Genomic DNA, 24,656 nt, shown 5'->3' with positions numbered 1-24,656 from the left:
CCTACCTTAGCATGCTAGAGACATTTATAGGTCCCTCGAATATTTCTAGCTGCTAAGCATAAAGCAGCCTCTTTCATGCATAGGCTCCACGTTTTCATGATTTTCACTTTTCATAAACTATTCTGCATCTTTGCTGTCATTTAATCTCATTCCTTCAATAATTTCCTGTTCCTGACCATAAATATCTGCGAAACTTGAGGAAGAATGTCATCCCCTGTAACAAAACGGGTCAATGATCTTGATAAGGGTAGGTAAAATTTAAAATAAGACCTTACTTGAATAGTGAGTTCCTTTGCATCTGCTGGGATAGAGGAGACTATATCCAGGATGGTAACAATGGCACCTAGGTTTGCAGGGGAACTGTTTATTGTGTTTTGTTCCTTTCCCGTTTGTTCCTTAAGCTCTGCAAGGTAGTTAGGTAGGTTTGCTTTTGCCTCAGGACTGTTGACCAAGGTCTGGAACAGAAAATAACAGTACATCACACGTGTACAGTTTGCATGGAGCTTGATCTTGCCTCACCTTTTTTTCAGTAAAATAAATAGGGCCAGGGTTGTCCTAGACATACTGGTAGTGTTCAACTCTCAGACTCCTCAGAATAGGGTCTCTTAACTCTTTCTTGAGAGTAGTCTTTCATCTCTGCTAACTCACAAACCACTCCTGGAAATTATGGGGGAGAAAATAATTCACCTGTGCCCAAACCTTATGAGGGAGCAATCTAGTAAGTTAAGACAATACATAACTGAGCAGCTGTACCTCTGTCTGGGACTTTGCTATGCCTAATTTACTAAAATAAACATAGTAAGTATTTGATGAAAGAAAGATACTTGCTCCCATCTAGCCTTACAGAGAGAAGGGTGACTCTGGACATTTTTTTCAAAGTGAAGAGCACTATGATAGGACACCTAGACTGAAAATTGATGCCCAGCATCATCTGTGAGGTGTGGTGGCTGGGTGGGGCATGTCAGCCAGGGTCTGAAGTTGGTCAGCGGCCCAGTGTTGTCTCTACTCATCGCTGTTAGTGTACACCAGTGGCTGGGTGGGGCATGTCAGCCAGGGTCTGAAGTTGGTCAGCGGCCCAATGTTGTCTCTACTCATCCCTGTTAGGGTACACCGTAGCATGCGTTGGGCTTGTGCTAACTCCCGTTCACCGAGGCAATGCCCAAGCACGGTTCAGGGAACAGTTCCTGATGGATGCTCTGAGGAAGGTCACCTTGTCTGGGGAAGGAAGTGTTCATGTGTGTGGATATGAGCCACACAGTGGCCCTCTGGGCCAGAGAAGACACTTTCAACTGACTTGGGTAGATACGGCCAATCATTCTTTACATCTTTTAAAAGATTGTTTGAATCAAATGTTTGATTTTTTAATGCCTTATGCATTTTAGATAGAATCATGGAATCATAGAAACATAGAAACATAGAATCATAGAAACAAACAGAAATATAGAATCATAGAATCATAGAATCATAGAATCATAGAATCATAGAATCATAGAATCATAAAATCCTAGAATGGTTTCAGCTGGAAGAGACCTTCAAGATCATCAAGTTAAACCTTTTCCTAGCCCTGTGAACATCACTAAAATTATGTTAAGAGAAAGATTATATTAAGTAAAAAGAAACACTTGACAAAAGATTTTACTCTCTCCTCCTCCCCACTCCAGTCTCTAGAAAACTCAGAAGTGTTACCTCAGCACTAGTCAGCAGGTTGTTTATTGACACAGACAGGCAGTTGTTCCTTTCAACCTTCCATGAGTTGCCAGAGCACCTGTAAATTTTATTGCCTCGAGTAAAACCATTTGGAGTATTTAACTGAAGGCACGGCTTTATTAATTTGTTCTCTTCTTTTCCAATGCCAAAGTTATCTGAGCAGGAAACTTCCTTATCTGTATTGAGAAAAAGACATAGAGGTATAAGACTAAGAAGCAGGGAGATTAATAACTTACATCCATCAAATCGCTGACCTCCTGGAGTTCAGAGGTCTTTAAATTAATTGAGATTTCAGCCTAATCTTTTCATTAATGATGACCTTCCAGGGTGCATACATCTTGCATTCCAATTTTTTTTTTTAAATCATGGAATTAAAAAAAAAAAATTGAATAAAATCCCTTGGTTTTGAGTACTGTGTCAAATCAACAAAAGAATAGCCAAGTTTTAGGATTTTTCTGTTAAAATACAGGAATAGGTGGGAGTGGAATGAGTTTATATTTACCACTGTGTGAACAGTAATTCACACAGTTTATCCCATAAGGAGCTCCTGTGGTTCTATAGTGCTAACAGGAAATTCATTAAGACCTTGATAGTGAGGCCTCAACAGCTTTTTGATGAACAGTGACTCTTGTTAATTGTCCTTGATTGGGTTAGACACATCAGTAAGTACCTGCTGGTTAAAGTAAATAGTGTCTGCATATTTATTGCCTAAGAGAATGAAATCTGGCCAGATACAATGATTTAACAGGAGGTACCACTACTGTACAAAAAAACATTTCTGAATTATGAGGATGTCCAACATTTCTTTCTTTCCAATTTAGAAAAAGAAGCCAAAACATCCAAACTGGCCAGAACTTAACATCAACACCAAATTTAAGCAATAGTGAATTCTAATTACCCAGCATTTTCTGCAGAGCTGACTGGAAGCTGGGTCTGCCCAGGTCTCTGCAACACCTCATTGAGGTTGTTGTCATTCTTGTGTTTAGAGTGGGTCTGACCTCCCCCACACTGACCTCCTGAGCTAGATCACTTCTTCCTGAGGCACCACAATCTTTTATCCTTGCTAAATGGTTGGTGAAACCTGGGAGCTGCATGACCACGTTTCAACAGAGGAGACAAAGCTTGGTCACACAAGCTGCACCAGAAGGAAGTAGGGGCAGAGAGTGACTATAATATATAGTCACCCTATATATTGTAACACATAATAAATATATAATAAATAGCATATATAATACATATAGGGAACTATAAATGCCTGGGAACATACGGGAGTCACTGTCAAATAAAGTGAAGACAAAACATGTTGTCTTTTAAATTACAGCAAAATTGGCATTTTCCTCTGTATTCTGGAATTTCCTGTGAAAAAAAGAAGATAAAAATTCTTGGCTAATAAAATTGTTCCTGTTAAACGTCACCAATGATAAAATTGTGGCATCTGTTCTAACAAAGATACTGTGATTTCCTGTTTAACAGCTTAAAATAGTAACCTTTTTTCTTACCAGTTATCAGGTGCAGTCTTATAATTTCACTGTTCACTTCCTGTCCAATGCGGTTAGTAAACTTGCAATACGCTGTGCGCTCTTTATTTTCGCAGCATTCTGTTTCTGTGTAATTGTACGTGTAGCAGTACAAATTCCCCTTTCTCTTTCTCTCTGTACGGAAGGTTTAAGATAAGTTAACACAGATTTGTGGTCCATCAGCTAAAAGACAGCAGAAAGCTTCTGCAAAATCTCTTTTCTGTAGGTCCTAGAGAAATAAAAACCTTCTGTGGAAAAATTTCCTTTTCTGTATGTTGATCTCTGTCTCTTAACCCCCATTTAATAATTCTTCTGGCAGCTGCTCTGTGATCAGTACCTTTTCAGCTACTGATGGATGAGCAAGTCCTGCCCAAACTCTCTTTTACTGTGCTTTAGAAACGGTTTTGGAGAAAACCCCACAGGTGTTTCATTTAGGCTAGGATACTTTTCTGCTGGTTTTATAAGGTTCTTCTGAACTCAGGGTCTGTACCATGCTCCCATTCTTTTCAGTATCCCTGTACCCGAGGGTCTTCTTTGCTTTCTTCATATTAACTGTTTTGTAACCCACTTGAAGACTTCTAGCATATAAAAACATGCCAAGGAAGTTACAAATCTGTTCTGAACTTGAAAATATGGAAGCTTAGGCTTTTGTGCTGTTAAAGATACGTTGCTTGTATCCTTGATGAAAATAAAATAGTTCTTTGAATTGTATTGTTATATATTTTTCATTAACTAGTAGTTTGTCTTCTTAAGTGACAAAGTGGAAGATAAAAGCCAATAAATGGAGTTCAGCAATTCCTAATCGGAACAATGTTGAGGATGCTCACTTCTCACTGCCTGGCAAGGCAAATCAAACACTGAATTGTAGAATCACAGAATGACAGAACCTTTTGGGGTGGAAAGTACCTTTAACGATCATCTAGTCCAACCCCCCTGCAGTGAGCAGGGACATCCTCAACTAGATCAGATTGCTCAGAGCCCCATCCAGCCTGACCTTGAATGTTTCCAGGGATTGGGCTTCCACCACCTCTCCGGGCAGCCTGTGCCAATGTCTCACCACCTCCATCATAAAAAATGTCTTCCTTATATCGAGTATCAATCTACCCTCTTAGTTTAAAACCATTACCTCTTGTACTGTTGCAATAGGTCTTGGTAAAAAGATTGTCCCCTTCTTTCTTATAGGCCCCCTTTAAGCACTGACAGGCAGCTACAAGGTCTCCCCAGAGCCTCATCTTTTCTAGGCTGAATAACCCCAATGCTCTCAGCCTTTCTTCATAGGAGAGGTGCTCCAGTCCTCTGATCATTTTTGTTGTCCTCCTCTGGACCAGCTCCAATAGGTCCATGTCTTTCCTGTGTTGAATTTACTTATTATGTATTTATGACTACAGCAGTTACTTGAGTTTCTTTCCTGTTAGTCTCAGCCATGCTCCTCAGGCTTAACAACTATCCTTAAAAAGTGGGTTTTTTACACCTGTGGCTTGTCAAAATAGCAGTAAATATGAATTGGTTACATGGATGTAACAGAAAACAAAATCCCCAGGGATTGTGTTCTGACACATAGTGCAACTAGTGATTCTCAAGTTTATTTTTTCTTACCAGCTTGAAATTGATTTTGTTGGACTACGAATGTAACAGCATAATCTTCCACAGTGTTGGCACTTATGCAGCACGCAAGGGTTTGTGGCACTTCGTACTGCACAGATGCTGCAATGGGATCGATCAAGATGTTCTGCTTCAGAGGCAGGGCAACAACCTCGACTGTAACATTGGCAGAACTCTCCAAGTACTTCTGGGAGAAGGTGCAGATGTAGATGCCTTAAAGAAGCGACACAAACACTATGTCTCAGTCAACAGAAGTGCTCCTCAACTTTTACATGGTCATGAGCCTTAATACTGAGCATACAGGGCTATTGGCAGCATCATGTTATTCTGTCCTCCAGCAGTTATGATTTTAACTCCTTTTTAAATTTACTGTGGCCAGGCTTTGTAGTGATTTGCAGGACCAGGGATGCTCTGAATAATCTGGTACAGAGATTTCATTGCCAATGAAATAAGCAATGCAAACCAGGTTCACTCACCGCTCCAGTCCTTTGTGGCAGTCTTCACTGTAAGCACAGATGTGGCTGGGAACTTGCTATTTTCGATGCACGTATCACAGTTTACTGTTTTTGTGTTATTTCCAGACTGTATTTTCCAGCTGATACTGTCATAATTGCTCACATCACTTTCACACGTTATATTGAATGCATGTCCCTCGGAAATCGATGAGTTTATGCTTGAAGATATTGTTACACGGGCTGAGACAACGGAAGATAAATGTCGTATTATTGAGGGTCACATATTGTAAACGTTTGCTTGCAAATGGCGTGTGCTACAGAGGCCATCTACATGTTAAAGAGTTAATGGTCCATTGCATGGTGACTCTTACCTGTCCGGAGGTACGTCACTCTGATATTTTGACTGCGCTTGGCCCCATATCCAGTCTGCAGCTCACATGTATATGTCGTCACCGTACCCGACTTCTCAGGTGGGCATAGTGATTCACTGATGTTGAGCTTGTATTCAGTGCAGTATTTACTGAAACTGGAGACTCCTAGAGAGAAATAAACATTTCTTGTCGATGGATGTCCAAAAACACCTGGGGTCTGGAAACCACGAGCAATCGCTCTAGCTAAGTAAAACCTTGTGGATTTGTACATAATCTTCAATGGCATGGCACCTTTAACTCATCACTGCTGAAGTTCCTTCACAGCTTTTACTCATTGCCTGGATACCTCAGGATAAGGCAAAAAGAGTATGCTGGTTCATCCTAACCTCATTATCTGTGATATCTAGGATGAGTAAGATAAGTAAATCAGGAGTAAATACTGCAGATTTTAACGTCATCTTGTTTTGAAATAGACATTTTGGGGGACTTGACAGTCATTCAACTTTAAATCTGCAGAATGTTGGTTTAGCTACAAGGGAAAAACACCACTACAGCTGTCTCATGCTGCAGCCGAAAGTGCATCTGGCAGGAGCGCAGAGTTCCTGGGGTAAAGCCTGACCATGGGGAATCAATAGCAAAACAGCTCATTAGAGTAGGCGAGGATCATCCCTCTCTCTGCAAGCACTGCTGCGCACCAGGACCTGTCCTCTGGGGAAATGACAATGAACATGAGCTTTGAAGGTTGTCTTTCATTTGCTGTCCTACTTTCTGCTGGATTTCATTTATAACAAACAGTTAATCCACATCCGTGAAATACTAAGAGGGCAAGAGGCTGTTTATGACTATGGTTCGTAGATGTTTATGAGCATTTCTGTTGATGTTATTCTGTAATTCTTTGTAACACATTTACTTGGTGCTTTATTAACTCTTTATATTCATATTATAAGTGACGCTTAGTGGGATGCCACTGGCTCAAACGGCATATGACGTATCACAACTTCAGGTGGAGAGGGAAGCTGCACTCAGTATTTAACTACATTGCAGCAGTTTCAAACTGTAACACTTGCCTCTCTTGGTTGCCAAATCATGGTATATGGTGCACAGAAGCTTTTCATACCCCAAGGGTGATTCTGGAGATGGTAGTAGAGACTGTTGCACTCTGCTTTCAAAACTAGACACTGTAGAAATAAGCTTTTTGGAAGAAGTCAGTATGATACTGGGCCAGGCAGCTGTTACCATCCAGGTTGGCACAGTTTTAAGCATCAATGTCTCCACAGCGTATGGAGATGCCCAGAGTCCAACTGGCACCTGCACAGCACATACGGAGTTTGCACCATGCTGTCGGTCCCTCATCCTTCTCCCCACACTCACCTTTGGAGCATACCCTGTATTCACCCTTTTGGGTAGCCAGCTAAGAGAAGATCTCTGAAGAATGAACAAACTTAACAGGTGAAAGACAATCTTTTGTGAACCTTACCTGTAATATTGATTGCTCCATTTACTTTCCAGTCAACAGTAAGTGATGGTAAGAGTCTGTTAATACAACAGGACAGCACAGGACTGTTTGTCTGCATTTCAGGACTGTTGCATGTCACATTGATGTCCTTTACGTTTGGAGTGATGTATAGCGGAGAGACTTTTACAGTTTTTGTGGCCTTGTATATCCGTGTCAGTGAGTTGTGCCTGTTTCTGAACGTGCACGTATAGGGACCTGCGAAGCATAGGAAATATCTTAACATGAAGAACATGTTTTGCTGTTTTGTTCCCCTACATTTGGAGTTAGGAGCTGGGAGCTACTTCCATCCCTAGTTTTTACATCTCCCTACTCTGCAGTGGCTCTGCCGCTTGCTGATCAAAATGTACGCTCAGGTCAGCAGGTCTGCAGGCTTTCTGCAGACTCGTAATACCAAATATATCCAGATCAGGCAGCTTCACTGTTAATGGGTACTTGAGGAGAGACCAGAACTCTGGGACTGAAATACTTAAATTCTGGCTGAGCTATTATTTGGGGATCTGCACAATGGATTGAAGACACCAAGGCTCAGGGCATCCTTGGCCCAAAGATGTTTGGACTCACATCTCCTACCTTGTACATATGTGCCTAAATGCCTAGCCACAGGCTACCCTTTTTGAAGTTGAATGTTAAAATTCACAGTCCAAAGAGAAGAACTGAGTGGGAGTCAAAGCTCATGATAATTTCCTTGATAACTCCTCTCAGTAAAATGCAACCAATTTACCCGTCTTTGATTTTCAGAAAGCCTGAAAAATGAGCACATGAAAACCTGTAAATCTGAGCTCTAATTGGTTAGGTTATGTTTCCAAAGAGGGGGAACGGCTGTCAAGGACAAATTCAACCACAGCCTCAAGTTACTACAACAAAATTGTGGGAATGCCCTATCACCATGTAGTCAGCACTGCCTCCTCTAATATGTCATTGAAACCCGGCACTGAGACTGTAGTCTCACCCCAGTTAGTTCACATCTTACTGGCAATGCCAGTCACTGCATAGGTCAGTAAAGAAAAAAGGAATATGAGGGGTAGTGTACTTCTCACAGGAAAAAGCACACTGCATTCCTCTCTACTTCTCACAGTTAGCCACACTAGAGATTTACATCTGCTGTTTTAACAATAGAAAATCATACCAGAATGCTTCATTGTAATGTTGTTCATTTGGAGAATCGACTCTGAGGCCCTTCTTGAAGCTTTTCTCTGTATCAAATACTGGGAGTTGTTTAGGATGATCCGATCAAAGTGATACCAGATCACTTTCTCAGATGTTGAATTTACATCACAAGTCAGTCTTATTGTATCCCCTTCAGAAATGTCTGCAGGACTCACGACGAAGTTTGTCTGATCTGGAAATACAAAGAGCAACATTCTGAATTACTGTCATTTCAGCTCATGTCTCTATGGTGTCTTTCATCTCGTGGGAATCCTAGGTTCTTCACAACTAAGACGCACTCAGCACTAGCTGCAGAGCACTTCCTCTGATACAAATCACACAATTCTGCTACAACATACAGGGTCGGGCCAGTCCCAGGCACAAATATAATCTGGGTGCAGACTGGGTTGAGAGTAGCCCTGAAGAGAAGGACTTGGGGGTGTTGATAGACGAGAAGCTCAACATGAGCCGGCAGGGCGCTCATGCAGCCCGGAAGGCCAACCCTGTCCTGGGATGTATCAAGAGAAGCGTGGTCAGCAGGTCAAGAGAGGTGATTCTCTCCCTTTGCTCTGCTCCTGTGAGACGTCACCTCAATTCCTGAGTCCAGTTCTGGTGTCTCCACCACAAAAGGGATGTAGATCTGTTGAAATAATTTCAGAGGAGGCCACAAAGATGATCCAGGGGCTGGAGAACCTCAGCTACGAGGTTGGGCTGCGTAAGCTGGGATTATTCAGGCTGGAGAAGAAAAGACTCTGGGGGAACCAAATAGCTGCCTTCCAATACCTGAAGGGGACCTACAGGATGGCTGGGGAGGGACTTTTTACAAAAGTGTCCACTGATAGGACAAGGGGAAATGGGTCTAAGGTAAAGGAGAATAGATTCAGATTGGATCTTAGGAAGAAATTCTTCAGTACAATGGTGGCAAGGCTTTGGAATAAATTTCCCAGAGATGTTGTGGATGACCCCTCCCTGGAGGTGTTCAAGGCCAGGTTGGATGAGACCTTGAGCAACCTGATCTAGTTGAGAGGTGTCCCTGCCCATGACAGGGAGGTTGGATTAGATGATCTCTAAGGTCCCTTCCAACCTAGGCCATTCTACGATTCTATGAACATCTGCTGTCTGTGTGAGCCAAAGATCCCAGAAGGTTTTATGCACAGAGCCAGAAATATTACTGCCACCACCACTTTCGAGGTAGATAAACTGGGAGGAGAAGCAGTCGTGTTAAAGTAATCCTCTGAGACAGACAGTCCAGTGCTCAGAGCATAGTACCTCTGGGGCACTTGGTCAAGCAACTGAGTTGCCATACACTGTCCAGGAGCAGCATGGAAAAATGTGTCAAAGGAGCCCCGGGTTCTCATGCAAACTGCAAGAGCTTTCTATTTGGTTTGAAGAAGTGGCAAGTTGTGGTGGCCTCACATGCTAAAAGTTGTCTGACTACTGGAGGGTACTTTAGGTGTGTTCAATCTCCCAAAGACAAACTGCATCAAGGTTTGGTGGAGTAGCTGGAAGGATTTGATTTCTGTGGGAGGTACTGTGTGCATGATCATCTCACATAAGTTACAAGATTTTATGGCACAGGGTAAAATGAAACAGCCAGAGAGACAAATGTTTTTTGAATGTCCAGTACCAAATAAGAGTATAAGGCTAGAAATACTTAAGTAAAGGTTGAGGGAAAATACTGAGACAACTTTCAACTTACTAGTTTTTGTTTCTGTGAAGGTATCTCGGATTAGCCAGTACGATGCATTTAGAAATTGTGGTACCAATCTGTTGGAACTTGCTATTTGATTGACGCTTGCTGCTCCTGCTTTTACTTCATAGTTCACATAAATACTTCCAGGCCTAAACAGACACAAGAATGAGAGAAGCACTAGGGTTAAGTAACTTTGAATATTAATGGTTTTCTGTGTTGCGGTGACTCATCTTACATGGCTAGGAAGGCTTCACAGGACTCACCTTGTGAAGGCTCCTGTTGTGACTCAAGGCTGGTTGTGGTATACAAGAAGGCTGTGTTACAGCTCTTCCCAAAGTATGAACAACTTTAAGTGACATTCCCTGGTCTGCTGTTTATTTCTAGTAAACTCGCCCTAGAAAACCTAAAATACAGCTGCATTTAACTATGTGTGGACATGTTCAAGGCCAAGTTGGACGGAGCCTTGAGTAGCCTGATCTAGTTGAGAGGCGTCCCTGCCCATGACAGGGAGGTTGCACTAGATAATCTCTAAGGTCCCTTCCAGTCTGGGCCAGTCTATGATTTTATGAGTCTATATCCAGAGCCAATGTACTAGGTCATTCTCCTGACGATCTAGGAAAAGATGTTAAGTTTATTCGCATCCTTTTCCTCTTTTGGGTGGAATTCAGTCTTTCCCACAAAAGGCTTTGATCCAGCTGGAGAATGATTGCAGTTCTTGGACTTTTGCACAGTAATGAATTTTACCCATACTCCTATTTCTATTCTAATAGTTGGGCTTTATTTTGTAGCTATTATGCTGTTATTTGGTATGTATACACTGGGCATGGATTCTAGACAGAGCAGATGTCGTCTTTGCTGACTGGTGTCTCCTTGAGACTAGACAGAAAGATTTGTGTCTTTCAGGAAAAAATGAAATTGTTTGCTTACCTGAAACCAGTTACTGTTGCCGATACAAAGCCTGGTAAACATCTGTAGCTAGCACTGAACTGTAAACAAAGACATATTACATTACATAAGACCTCTGCATATTACTCACCTTTCAACATTGATGTGAGTAAGGGCATGTATCACAGAATCACAGAATGTCAGCGGTTGGAAGAGACCTCGAAAGGTCATCTAGTCCAGCCCCCCTGCCAGAGCAGGATCACCTACAGTAGGTCACACAGGAACGTGTCCAGGAGGGTTTTGAATGTCTCCAGAGAAGGAGACTCCACAACCTCCCTTGGCAGCCTATGCCAGGGCTCCGTCACCCTCACAGTAAATGAGTGCTTCCTTGTGTTTAGATGGAACTTCCTATGTTCAAGTTTATGCCCGTTACCTTTGTTCCATCACTGGGCAACACTGAAAAAGACTGGCCCCATCCTCCTGACACCCACCTGTTAAGGATTTATAAACACTGATAAGATTTCCCTTCAGTCTTCTATTCTGCAGACTAAAAAACTCCAAGTCACTCAGCCTTTATTCCTAAGCGAGTTGTTCTAGTCCTCTAATCGTCTTCGTAGCCCTTTGTTGTATCCTCTCCAGCAGTTCCCTGTCCTTCTTGAACCGGGGAGCCCAGAACTGGACCCGGTACTCCAGATGCAGCCTCACCAGGGCAGAGTAGAGAGGGAGAATACTGTCATTGCTTCTCAAGGGATTCAGCTTTGGCCCACTTTATAGCTGCCACTGCTGCATGCTTTGCAGCTCTTCACAAAGACAGTAGCAGTATATCCTATTTCCCAGACAATTAGGGTAAATGTCATATTTCTTAGAGGGGTTTCTATCTTAAGAGATGGAAAACTAAAGTCATTACCGCTTTTTCAAGGTCAGCCTTGTATCTTTTGTATAATTCAGAAGAGGAATTCTTGAGATCATCCTGAAAGTCTTTGTCAAGTCTGACTGACATATTCATGACGGTGGGCTCTCCCATACCACATGACTCTGCAAGGAAAAACATAAAAAAGATGTAAAAATAATAAAAAGTAATGCTTACAAGGTGATTTCTTACTTTTTTCTTCTAACTTAATCATAGAACCATTGAACGGTTTAGGATGGAAGTGACCTTAAAAATCACCTAGTTCCAACCCCCTCACCATAGGCAGGAAAACCTCCCACTAGATCAGGTTTCTCAAAGCCCCATCCAACCTGGCCTTGAACACTTCCAGGGAGGAGGCATTCACAACTTCTCAGGGCAATTTGTTCCAATGCCTCACCACCCTCACAGCAAAGAATTTTTTACTAATATCTAATCTAAATCTACCCTCTTTCAGTTTAAAACCATTGCCCCTTGTTCTGTCACTACAAGCTCTGGTTAAAATTTTTTCTTTGTCTTGCCTATAAGCCTCCTTTAAGTATTGGAAAGATGCTATAAGGTCTCCCAGGAACTTTCTCTTCTCCAGGCTGAATAACACCAACTGGGTTGTTTTTTTAAAAGAGAGGTGTTCTAGTGCTCTGGTCACCTTCACAGCCCTCCTCTGAACTTACTCCAACAGATCCATGTCTTTCGTATGCTGAACTGGACTCAGTACTGCAGATGTGATCTCACCAGAGCAGAGTAGAGGGGGAGAACCACTTCCCTCGACCTGCTGGCCACACTTCTTGCTATGCAGCCCAGGATGCCATTGGCAGTACTGATATGGGGCTATCCTGAGATGAAGGCATTGCCTATAGGCAAGAGCTGGTTAGAATAGGCTTGCTGAGAGCAGTGGATTACTTCCAGCTCTAGGCTGCCTCTGGGTATCTCTCCATGCTGCGTCTACAAGAGTCAGAGCCTCATAAGGGTTTGTCTTGGATTGCAGAGACAACAGGCAGTGACCCACCCCAGGGCTGCTGACCCTATGTGTCTAGTCATCAGTCAGGTTCCTAAAAACTCATGGACACCTTGCCATGAAAGTCATGAAAACAAACCAAACAAAAGATTGCATGAAAGAGTTTTTTTGTTCCATCTCTTTTCTGGAGCACTATAGCATACTTGGTCACATTTGTAATTCGTGTAACTCACATTTCCAAGTTTTTCTGCTGAAAATCTGATTAGCTGAAACTTTCTTTGCTCAGTGGAAGCTGAAACTCCCAAAGAGGCATGTGAGTGATTCCAGGAGTTATGATACACTATGGCACTAAGCAACTGCAAGTACTTGAGCCAAGATGGACCCACTTTACAAAGAGAAGAGTTCTAGACTATGTTCTACACCTATGGGTTGTACAATGATGAAGTCCAGCACCGTTTCTCCTTACCTTCAGTCTGAGGCTCACAGTAAGGTCCGTAGAAAGGCATTTCCTTCACGTAGCCACAGGGCAGGTCAGCTGCCAGGCTGACAGAAGGGCAGGTTATCAAGTAACTGCATTCTGTACTTGGCCAGGCATATCCACTTTCACAAGAACAACAGCTTTTGTTCTCACCACCAGGCAGACAGACTAATGTCAGACAGACAGAGAAATCCTATGAGAATGGTAAATGAGGCATCACATATTGCATGATACATATTTGCCCTTTTATATCTTTGTACCAACTCAATGTTTCCCTTCTTAGCTCACTTGAATGATGCAAACATGGTGATCTCACACCTTGCAAATTTTACTGTACTGATTATAAGTGACTAACCAGAAATGGGAACCAGACAGGTACAGAGATAAATCTGATCAGTTACTTTTAAGTATTTACTTTTAAATAATTGAACAGAAATGTGAAGGCTGATCCTAAAAATTAACCTGGTAGCATCCTATGATAGTTTTTAGATTGGACATTTCTGTATTGCTTGGGCTGAAAGAAAATGTATAGGCTTTTAAATATTTAAAGAATATGTAATGGCCATTCAAAGTCCCAGTGGCTAGTGAGGCGCTGTGTCATTCTGACTGTAACCTGACAGTTGCTGCGTGAGAGAAAGTAACATTATCACAAAGTGCTTTAAAGACATTCTTTTGAATAAAAATAAATAAAATAATAAAAAGTAAAACCACTTCCCTGTAAGTTTTTCTGCTTTCAGTGTGCCACTGGCAAATCAATATATTACCAAAGTGATTTTCACACATTGAATGTGACCCTGAAGGACTTTAAAAGACCCATTTGCATGTTGTTTTGAGACCTGATGAATGCTTCCTTTCTCTGCTTTATGGGCCACTGATAAGAAAGTACTGAATTTTCCCCTCTGATGGTGTAAATGCTTGGTGTGCTTGTATATCCTCAGCTGCATTAGTTACTTGGATATGATGTTGCACAAGCACAACCCAGGTAATAAAACCTGTCTGATATTTTGCCCTGTAAGAATACTTTTAGTGAGTTTTCTCAGGAAAGTACTCTATCTCATGCAGCCTGTCTCTATCAGGTCAGAGTACAGCCTCTTACAGCGATTTTCGTTCCAAATACAAGTGGAGGGAAGTAAACAGTCTGATAACCGCTGTCAAAGCTTCCTGAAACTTGAAAGTAACTCAGGCTTCTTGGTAGATACACTGGAGCAAAATCCTTTGGCTCAGGCTTCCTCTGGCTTTGCCTCTTCCTTAGGAAAAGAAAAGCATTCAGAGCTATTCCTAATGCCAACATTATGTAAAAGAGGAGTGTTTGGATGCAGATAACAAAACATGTTGTCGTGTGCTAGAGCTTCAGTCTTGTTGGGTCTTTCAGTAGGCAGCAGCGACAGTTGTGTTTTGCTCATCTCTCAGTGTAAAACTGGCAGAGATGAAATGTTGGCAAAAAAGCACGTCACTCAAAATATAAAAATAAATAATCAACACACCTGTTGTAATGTTGATGTTTGAAATCGTCATTTCTACTTTTGAAATATTTGTTGACACTGGAAGATGAAGCTTTTTGTAATACTCTTTGATTGGCTCCAGAAAAGCAGAATCTGTAAGGCTTATTTCAATGTCAACGGTGTACTCCAGAGCAGGAAGGTCAAAAGTCAGCACTGAAAGAGAAATAGCATGAGACTGCAAAGCTGCATGTGAGGGTGAATCATAAATTGACGGCTTCTGTTTTGGCATTTGAGCTCTGTTGCTATTTAATGATAACTTAGCATGGCATTCTCCCTAGGAAATCTTCTTGATACCTACTCAGCAAATGTTCTGCATGTGTTTTATCTGTGGCTTCTCTGACAAAAGCCAGATTTCTTTGGTCACGGAGCAATAGGAAAGTGATATAAATACATACAGAGAAAAGCTGTCTCATACTTCCTCTCTTTTGACTCATTGACTGGATAAGTTGTCAACTGCAGACTGAACATACAGAATTATCTTGTGACCCCTGCTCTGCTAAGAGGCTTGAGTATTTTTCTACAACATGTATTTCATCTGGGACTGTTCAGCCTTGAAGGAAGACATCTGAGAGGGGACTTATTAAAGCATATAAATATCTGAGGGGTGGGTGTCAAGAGGAAGGGGATAATCTCTTCTCAGTGGTGCCCAGTGATAGAACAAGAAATAATGGGTTTAAGTTAGAACATAGGAATTTCCACCTCAACATGAGGAGAAACTTCTTTACTGGGAGGGTGATGGAGCCCTGGCACAGGCTGTCCAGAGAAGGTGTGGAGTCTCCTGCTCTGGAGACTTTCAAACCCTGCCTGGATGCACTCCAGTGTGGTTGCCCTAGGGGATCCTCCTCTGGCAGGGGTGTTGGACTGGATGATCTTTCAAGGTGCCTTCCAATCCCTAACATTATATGATTCTGTGATTCATCTTGCATAGAAACTCTACTCGTATATGTCAATGTCTGACCAGACAGAAGTTTCCACCTCTTTTGTTTGTGTCTTTACTACTGTACTGTTTTTCAGCTGAGGCAGAGACAAATTTCTTCATAGCAGCTTGTATGGGGTTGTGTTTTGGATTTGTGATGAAAACAGTGTTGATAATGCAAGTTTTAGTTATTGCTGAGCAGTGCATACACAGCATCAAGGCTTTCTCTTTTTCCCACTCTGTCCTCCCAGCAAGGAGGCTTGTGGTGCACAAGAATCTGGAAGAAGACACAACCAGGACAGATGACCTCAACTGACCAATATGATGTCACACATCGCATGACCTGGAGCATGATGTCCACACCATACAATGTCATGCTGAGCAATAAAATCTGGGAGAAGAATGAAAGAGAAGACAGTTGGAGTGATGGTATTTGCCTTTCCAAGTAAGAGTTACACCTGATGGGGCCCCGCTTTCCTAGAGATGGTTGAACACCTGCCTGTCAATGGGAAGTAGTGAATGAATTCCTTGGTTTGCTTTACTGATTAAACTGTCTGTATCTCTACTCATGAGTTTTCTCACTTTTATCCTTCTGATTTTGACACCCATCCCATGGGGGGAGAATGAAAGAGTGGCTGGGTGGTGCTTAACTGCTGGCTGGAGTTAAATCACAACGACTATTCCCTATCGATGATCACCTCAAGAGATGCTGCCCCCAATAAGGATTTAACCTTAGCTTTCTGGAAACATGCTCTGTTACCATTCATTTGTGTACGTACTGTTTCGCTTCTGCCTTTGCATCTCTGTCTGGAAGATTTCCTCTCCTAGCTCACTGTCAATCTGTGGGAAAAAGAGAGTGAAGCTCTGTGAAGAAACAAAGAAAAGCTTTGCTGCTGCTGTTGGCATGAAACAATTCACGACTACTGACATAGATAATTTTTTTCCTTCCATCAAACTTTATCCCTCCCTGCCTCCTCTTCTTCTAAATAGAATATTTATATCTTCCAAGCAGTGAAATGTTAAACACAAGCTGAGGGTTGTACTGAGTTTTCAGGTGTCTCTTTGCAAATCTATGCAAGGCAATTGTCTCAGCGTAGCAGAAATTCTGTGTCTGAGCTGCAAACGGACTATGGGGCTGCTGTGGAGCTCTCAGATCTGGAGCAGCCTTTCTTGGTAGACCTGGCCAGTCAGCCTCTGAATCAAGAAAATAGACTCATATTAACCTTTGCTTTCCTCTTTGCTCTGAGCTTCCAGCTCTGCAGTTGCAAAACTAGCTTGAATAGTAGTAGAAAGGGGGTTTAAATCTCTTGGCTCCAGCTCAGGTGTCAGGCCAGCTACTCTGAGAGCTATCAGTAGCACACAGCTGACCAGGGCAGTGGTGGCACAATTTCAGTGTGACTCGGTTCACAGAGGGTGCAGCCAAGTGAGATGTCGACCATCTTATTTTTACAATCATGCCCTAAAAATACATTGGCACCACAGTTACCAAGAAAGGCTAAAGAACAAGTAAAGACGCAGGCAGGAAATTTGCTGCTTTGCCAGTTTCTTGATTCCTAGTGGAATCTTTATTTACAGAAAGGGTGAATAGCTTGGCAACCCTTAAGTCATCTCTTTATGTAAAGGAACCATCTGGTGTGTGATTAGAGCTGGGCTTCATGTTGCAGCTGTGCTGGCAGTGAAGATCCTAATGCACATTGGCATTTTTTTTCACTGCTAGGGGTGATACCTTTCACCTTAGGAGTTAGCTACAAAAGTCACAGAAAGCCCACTGTGATCCACTTCCTCCCCCAAGTTTGATCTCAGTGTTTTCCGTTTTTTTTAAATTTTTTGTATTATTTTTTTCCTCCCAAACAACTAAAGGGTACTGCTATGTCATTAAATATTTGGCATATTTCACACCATTGAGTGATGATTCATTTGCACGATCAACTATGTATCAAAGATGTTAAAAAATGAAGTGTCACTCTTCTCACGAAAATGCCTAGATGCTGAGCTGGAAACAGTTTGAAAAAAATACAACAGATGAGATATTTGATTTCTATTTGACATCTGCTGAAGGGCAGACAGGGCTGCTGGAACCAGATCTGTCTTGGTTTGCCAAGACAGGGGATGGTGGCAGAAATCACTTAAGGAGTTCCCACCTTCCTCTCCATTTCTTCTTGCTTTTTTTTTTCAACCTGCTTAAAAACCACATTGTGTTCTGGTCTGTCCATCAGAATTAAAGTCCCTGTGGTTCTAGGGGCTGAACATAGATGTTAGAATATATTTTGGCTTTATAGGGCTAATAATGTAGAAGAAAAAAGAAGTATTTTCTGGTCTAATAATAACTGTGATAGACCAAGTGTTGGTAGATTTGTAGACTACTTTTTATTTACCACACTGTAAACTTCCATTTGGTCACTCCCTTTGTTACTCTGTTCCTCTTGCCCTTTCTAGTTACAGACTCTTTGTGCAGAAACTGTCTCTTACCAAACTCATATACAGAACAAAGCACAAAACAGCATTCCGTAAATCATACCATTGATAAAGCAAAAAAGGTATGTGAGAATTATTGAAAATATGGGAAATCAAAGTAGACTCTGAGTCCAAGCACAACATCTAGACACAAGTCACTCAGGAGTGGCATTTTAGTCATGTGTACTCACATTCTACCATCAAGACAGTGGTGACACTCCTGTCACCTGCCTGTAAGCACCTCCGTGCCTAGGTTTTGCTGATTTTGGCATTGGGATGCACTGCCCAGGGAAGTGGTGGAGTCACCATCCCTGGAGGTGTCTAAGGAGAGGCTGGATATGGCACTTGTGCTGTGGTCTGGCCGATGTGGTGGTGTTGGGCCATAGGCTGGACTTGATGACCTCAGAGGTCTTTTCCAGCCTCAACACTTCTGTGATTCTGTGATTTTTGTGGTTTCTCTCTCATAGGATAGGTGAATCTCATCTAGAAACACTGCCCATGTAACTGCTCCAGGCACAGCAATTCAAATCCCTTACAGTCTAACACAAGTGAGAAACCAGCAGCTTTACTCAATTCCTTCAAGCTTTAAGACTGAGAAGCAAGAAGAACCCAGTTCCTGGATTTCTCCATCTCTTCTACACACTGGGGAGACTCTGGGTTCAGTATTCCTATCTGATCTTCCTTCCCTGCTGACTTCCTCTAATGTTTTGTGGGTATAAAGGAGAACTACAGCATCTGGGTAAGGTAAGCAGAAACCAAACAAAAACCAATGGGACCAGGAAAGGATACTCACTATATAATGGATGAATGGACTGAAGTTTGAGTCCTGAGATGTTCGGCTACACACTGTGACCAGTAGGAACAGACAGTGGAGACCTGCAGTAATCAGGGACGGCATTTTGTCCAGTGGCTTTGCTGTACAGCCTGGAAGGAAAATGAAGCAAAACCGGACTTTTCAGCTGACTCACACAGTAGGAAATAGCAGCGCACTCTACGAAAACAGTTTGTTCAGGCTTTATGAGCACACTCTGCCTGTTCACCCCATCCAAAACAGAGCATGGAATAAGGACTCTAATTACTCCTCTGCCACTGGCACCAAGACCGTTTCTCCCGCATCTCCTTTTTTTTTTTTTTTACACAAAATGGAGGGAGAAAGCAACCACTTGGAGAAAGCACAGTCCTAGGCAGATTCCCAAGATGGACCAGTGAGCTGCTGGAAATTAACTTGCTGTAAGAAAAACTGACTTTGGATCTTCAAATATTCCTCACAATGGTCCTTGGCGAACGCACAGTCAAAAGATGAGGAAAAAGTTAGAAATGCTGCTATAAGTGAACGACTGTCCCATTGCAGCAGGAGAACTCTGCTACTGGCCACGTCCCACCCTGGAGAGGGCTGTGGTAACATCACAGGCTCAGCTAGAGATCTCTGTCTCTTTGATATCCCTTGGCTAACAAAGGGAACAATGAAGACTAATATCTTCTGGAAAAAACACTTGCAATTTTGAGGTTTTAATATACATCTCCATTAATCACACCGGCGTTAGCAAGTAAATAAACTAGAACACAAGAATAATGACACATTGGAATATAATGTGGTGCCTAAAATCAAACCCCAAGCTTTTCTAGCTCATTAATACCTAAGCTAATTTACTCACATAGTAGATTTGGTGATGAAACAGAAAGGGAGGGAAACACATTCATGGACCCTTATTGCAGGTGTTGACACATTTTATGCAACCAGAAGGAATAGAGAAAGGGAGCTGAAGAACGCATACAAATATGTATCTTGGTATGTAAATGAACTTTCTGATTGTTCCTAACAAAGCACTTCCCCAGCTCCCGAATTACTAACTAGCAGGGAGTTACAGAAAAAGGCAGAACCCAAGAAGATTGTGGAAATCATTTTAAGAGAGGGAAGCACTGAGACTCTTCAGAATAGTACTGAACAGTATCTGAGTGGATAACATCAGCTGGATCAAAATCATGAGCTTTTGTAAAATCATGATTTTTTTTATTGAAAAAGCTGTTCATACAAACCATCTTGGACCTCAGGCTTTGAAAGTCTGTGAATCATCACATAAAAGTAGAAAAATCAGCACCTCCTGACATGATAATGAACATTGGCAGCCTATTGCCACCACATTGCGTATCAGAGCTAACGCTCCCCAGTCAACAGGGTGCTTCACTGTGATGTTCCTGCTCAGAACTGCCCATGACAGAAAACTGTAATATTAACATGATCTGTGGTCTCACCTCGAGAATGGACAGAGGACAGCAATGGGCTTATAGCCAGACAATATACTTGATGTCACCAGCGTGAGTATCCAGCAAGGATTGGTCAGGGTTTCTCACCAAAGGCAGCTCTTAGACTGATCTGCAGTGAGAATTCACCTGGACACTGACCTGATTAAAAGCTGGGAGACAAAAAGAGGAAGAAACTGTCTGTATTTCCAAGAGGGATGTCATCACCAGAGCTCCGTGGGAAAGTGTGTGTAAGCCTGTGTCTTACTCTCTGTTCTCAAGAAATGTGGAAAAGACAGTGATTAGTGACACAACACTTTGGAAAACTTTAAGCAATTGAGACTAACAAAAGCAAAGTCCACCTGTGAACATCTGTGTGGGGGCTGCAGGATGCTGAGTGACTGGCTCGTGAAATTAATAACGTTCAGCATTGATAAACGTAACATCGAAAGAAACAATCCTGACATTATGTATTCTGTGATGGACTTTGATTTGATTACTATCACCACACAGAAATGGGGTCCAAAGAAATGTCAACTGAATTCTGAGGAGCAATTAAAAACCAGAAATTAATTTTAGGATACTCTAGGGTAGCAATAGAGGAGAAAAAAAAAACACAAAAAAACACAGAACTGTACTGTCTAGACATCTGAGCTGACTCAGCATGACTGCTCTTATGATCTTATCCAGGAATAACCAGAAAGCAAGACATCTCACTGATTAATATCTTTCCACCCCACCCTAAAATCCGTTTAAAAAACAGACTGTCAAAAGATTTTTTTTGTCCAATAGATGAATGGCTGGCAGAATTGAAAAAAAAAGTTGGAAATGGAAGTGTCTTTTTATTTTCCTGGGCAGGTCCATCAATATATCCAGCATTCTACAAAAGAGATTATTTTGCTATTTTGAATACACCATCCACTTGTCTAAACCTCAAGATTTTTATGGATCAAAATGGATGAAGAGGAAAATATTGCCAAGTTATAATCTGAAACACAAGTCTTTAAGAGAGTGACACGACTAATAAATCAAAGATTTCTGATAGTTTTGTATATGCAGCATATGTTCACAGCGTGTGGTGTGATAGCTTAGTCTGTACAAAGAAACTATATTTAATTGATAATGGGTTGATAAAATAGATAATAATAAGGAAAAAAAAGTCAGAAAATAAAATTTATGATGAGGTTAAACAGCACCTGATACAGTTTTGCAAGTATTTTTTGCACTGTTCACAGTCATCATTCATATTCAAATTTGTGGGTCGGCTTCTATTTTCAAGTACATCCTCTGTGCAATCACATAGCTGAGACTAAGTGTCCTCTTAATTGTACACTTAAGAAACCGTACAGAGGACAATTCATATAAATGAGAGAACTGTGCTGCTGCTTAGGCTTTGATAGCTCTTTAAAAGCCAAAAATTCCAAAAACAGTACCTAGAAAGCCATAAAACTTACAAACAAATATCAAATTGCAAACAGGGGAAAATATTAATCTTCTCAAGTAATGTGGCTGTCCAGTTGTTCTTTTAATTTCTCATTGAAAAAATAATTGTTTTAAATTTTTGAGTGAGCGATTTCTCAAATATCTATCTACATTCAACTGGTAAAAAAGAATACAAGTGAACAAATTCACAACTTCTCATATAAACTCTCTCCTGTGAGGCAATGAGTATCTTCAACTTATTAAGACCCAGAGAGCTAAAAAAGCCCAGGTTTGCTACCAAATCTCTTCTCCTCTATAGCATTCAGGCTGAATGATGTTGTTTAAAATTAAGTCTAAAATGCAGAATTTTCCTATAGGTAAATAGCAAAATCTCACTTTAACACAGGACATAGGATTAAGGGTTTTTTTAATTAAGTTTTCTCCAAGTTTCTCTTTTATATAAATGTTGCAAAATAATTACACCCTCTCTTGCAAATCCACCCAGCACAATAGTCACCATTGCACGTTTTAAAAAATAAAGAACACACCCAGATATATAATAAAGTTTACCTTCTCAGGTGATTCAAAGAGATCTTCTGATTAGATCCATCTCAAACATCGTCTGCTTTCTACTACAGCTCAGGTTGCTCCTTCAAAGGGAAGCCAAGGCTCAGAACTTGTATAATTAGCTGAATATGCTATTATTGCCTAGAAAACAAGTCACCTCCAGAGGCTGCACTCAATTTTCAGGCATGTGACTGACCAGAGGTGCCACTGCAGAGAACCCACAAGGCATTTTTTGAGGAGATATTTCCTGATACCATTCACCAGGTAGCACTCATTATTTCTCCCTGCACTGATCTAAGTCCTTCAGTCTCTTATCTGCAGATTAGTTTGTCAAGTGGAACAACTTGTTTTACTGCTTTGTTTTCACTCATTTGATTTGTTCTAACAGAAGAGGGTGTTGAGAGTCAAAAGCAGCAAAATCACGTTTTGTAGCTACGGCAAAATTTCTGTGCGTTTTGATTTAAATGATAAGGAAGGAAAACTCTAAATTTTTCCTACCCAAGGTTGCAGCACATCCTCTGTGGGGTGAACCCGGTGTTGGCACCCTCAGAGAAGCTGCAGACCTAAGGCTCCGATGACTGCTGGGGAAGCTGGGGAAGAGCAGGGAATTCCCAGAAGTCAGGTGAAACTCTGACGTGTTATGTATGTTCCTGTTTTGAACACAACCTGGAGCCAGGAATCCTCTACACAAACAGAGGACATCTGTCCAGATGACAGTGGGCCTCTTGTCCCTAGAATGTTCAAACAGTTTATTAACAGAATTTGTTTTCACGGCAAGGTGTGTGAGGCAGCGGCTCCCTGCAGTCATACAGAATCTGTGGAAGAGCCAGGGATTAAATTCGTGTTGTGGCGGATTATTTTTTAAACAGTGATTCGTTCAGGTGGTAGGTCCATGGAAAGAGTTTCTATTCTCCTACAGATGGGAAGTGCTCTCTGTGGCGATCATCTCATGGGAGATGATAGGCTCATGGGGTACATCAGTGTGCCCCAGGATCTTCAGATCCACCATGAAGCATCTGAAGATCGCATGGGACACACCAGAGAATACCAGAAGGGCACATGTCTCCAAGGCAGACAATTGGATCAGATTGTAAAGGCCACTCATTGTCACAGCACAGAAGGAAAATTGAGGCAAAAGAAGTCAATAAGATGACATGCCTTTCCCACTTTGACCCTACTTCCCAAATTAAGGGGTTGCGGCATTGAGGCTGGTCCAGCAGTTACAAAAGGGACATGCTGCCCGCTGACATCAGCTGTTTCAGGGGAAGAGGAGGGATGGCTGCCACAGCAACACTGGGCACAGTTTGGTTTACCCTTGGTGTTAACTGTCTAGGGTAGTAGTGGTTTATTTTCTGTAACAGGGAGCTTGGACCAGGTCTTCAATCCTCTGTCAGCAATCTGTGCTGAGTGTGCTGCGGCTCCTCACAATGTGGCGAGTCAGCCCTCAGCCTGTCACTCTGCAGCACTTTTAAGGTAATTAAGTTGGAGTGGCTGATGCCTTTGTTGCCCTTAAAGCTTGTCCCCACTGTTGCAGTGGCACTGGTCTAGTCCAGGAACCTGAACAAGCAGAAAACTGAGGCTACATCTACAGCACTAAATGCAACCACTTCTCTCTCTCCAGGCAGGTTTTACTGCTTGCCTTGTGGCTGATGGCCTCCAGACCCCTCTCAGAGTTAATTTAACTCACTGTCCCTGCAGAAAACTAAATCAGCAACAAGGCATCTGAGCAAGTTTAATCAGATCAGAGAAGGGCTCAGTGAGTGCCAGGGCCAGAGCAAGGAGAGGAGCAGATTTGTGACCCTGAGCAGGGAAGGGGGAAGGAATGGAGGTTAACACAAGGACAGAAAAGTAGGGAGAGGGAGGACCTCTTCCTTAGTATCCTGGCAAGCAGTTCAGCGTGAGTCCATGGTCTATCCCTAAAGAAATAGTTGTGTAATCTTCATGCAGTGTTGCTCCCTTCACTGTCTCCTTGCAGGTTTAGATAAGCAGCAATGCCAGCGCAGAGGCTGGCGTGAAGATGAGGACAGCCTTGGCTTAGACAACTGCGGTGGATCACATTGTCAGCCTTGGACTGAAAAATGAATCTAATTTAAACTCTCCCCCCCCTCCACCCCCCATCCCCTTTGTTTTTGCAATGGCTTTCAAATATTTTTAACCAACAGCACCAAAAGCAGTCAGATAAGTAAGTGAATCACAGGCTGTAGAATATGTCTGGAAAAATATTGGAATCTGATCAGATCAAGCAGTTCAAAATGTTTCTCTGAATACAATGTGAACTTAGAGAAAACTGTTTCCAGGATGCATAAAAGATTTCATTAGCAG

General features: G+C 42.0%; 1 protein-coding gene across 1 annotated transcript; it reads right to left on the bottom strand.

Annotated features, from left to right (window-relative positions):
• Positions 1-275: 275 nt before the first annotated feature.
• LOC104277665 (probable G-protein coupled receptor 116) lies at positions 276-19,002 on the bottom strand (the record flags this gene model as incomplete). The annotated part of the gene is made up of 15 exons (XM_009874370.1): positions 18,898-19,002; positions 16,430-16,490; positions 14,717-14,887; positions 13,221-13,400; positions 11,800-11,927; positions 10,935-10,993; positions 10,014-10,156; positions 8,295-8,507; positions 7,130-7,363; positions 5,653-5,817; positions 5,303-5,521; positions 4,821-5,039; positions 3,207-3,359; positions 1,687-1,883; positions 276-455 (listed from the first exon to the last, which is right to left on the bottom strand). Coding segments are annotated over exons 1-15 (2,427 nt in total), but the record flags the coding sequence as incomplete, so codon positions are not given.
• Between the last annotated feature and the right edge of the window lie 5,654 nt (positions 19,003-24,656).

This window comes from Apaloderma vittatum, unplaced genomic scaffold, assembly GCF_000703405.1.
Source record: "Apaloderma vittatum isolate BGI_N311 unplaced genomic scaffold, ASM70340v1 scaffold15828, whole genome shotgun sequence".
In the NCBI taxonomy this organism is placed as follows: Eukaryota; Metazoa; Chordata; class Aves; order Trogoniformes; family Trogonidae; genus Apaloderma; species Apaloderma vittatum.
The sequence above is the reverse complement of the archived record's forward strand: the minus strand, read 5'-3'. Positions and strand labels throughout refer to the sequence as shown.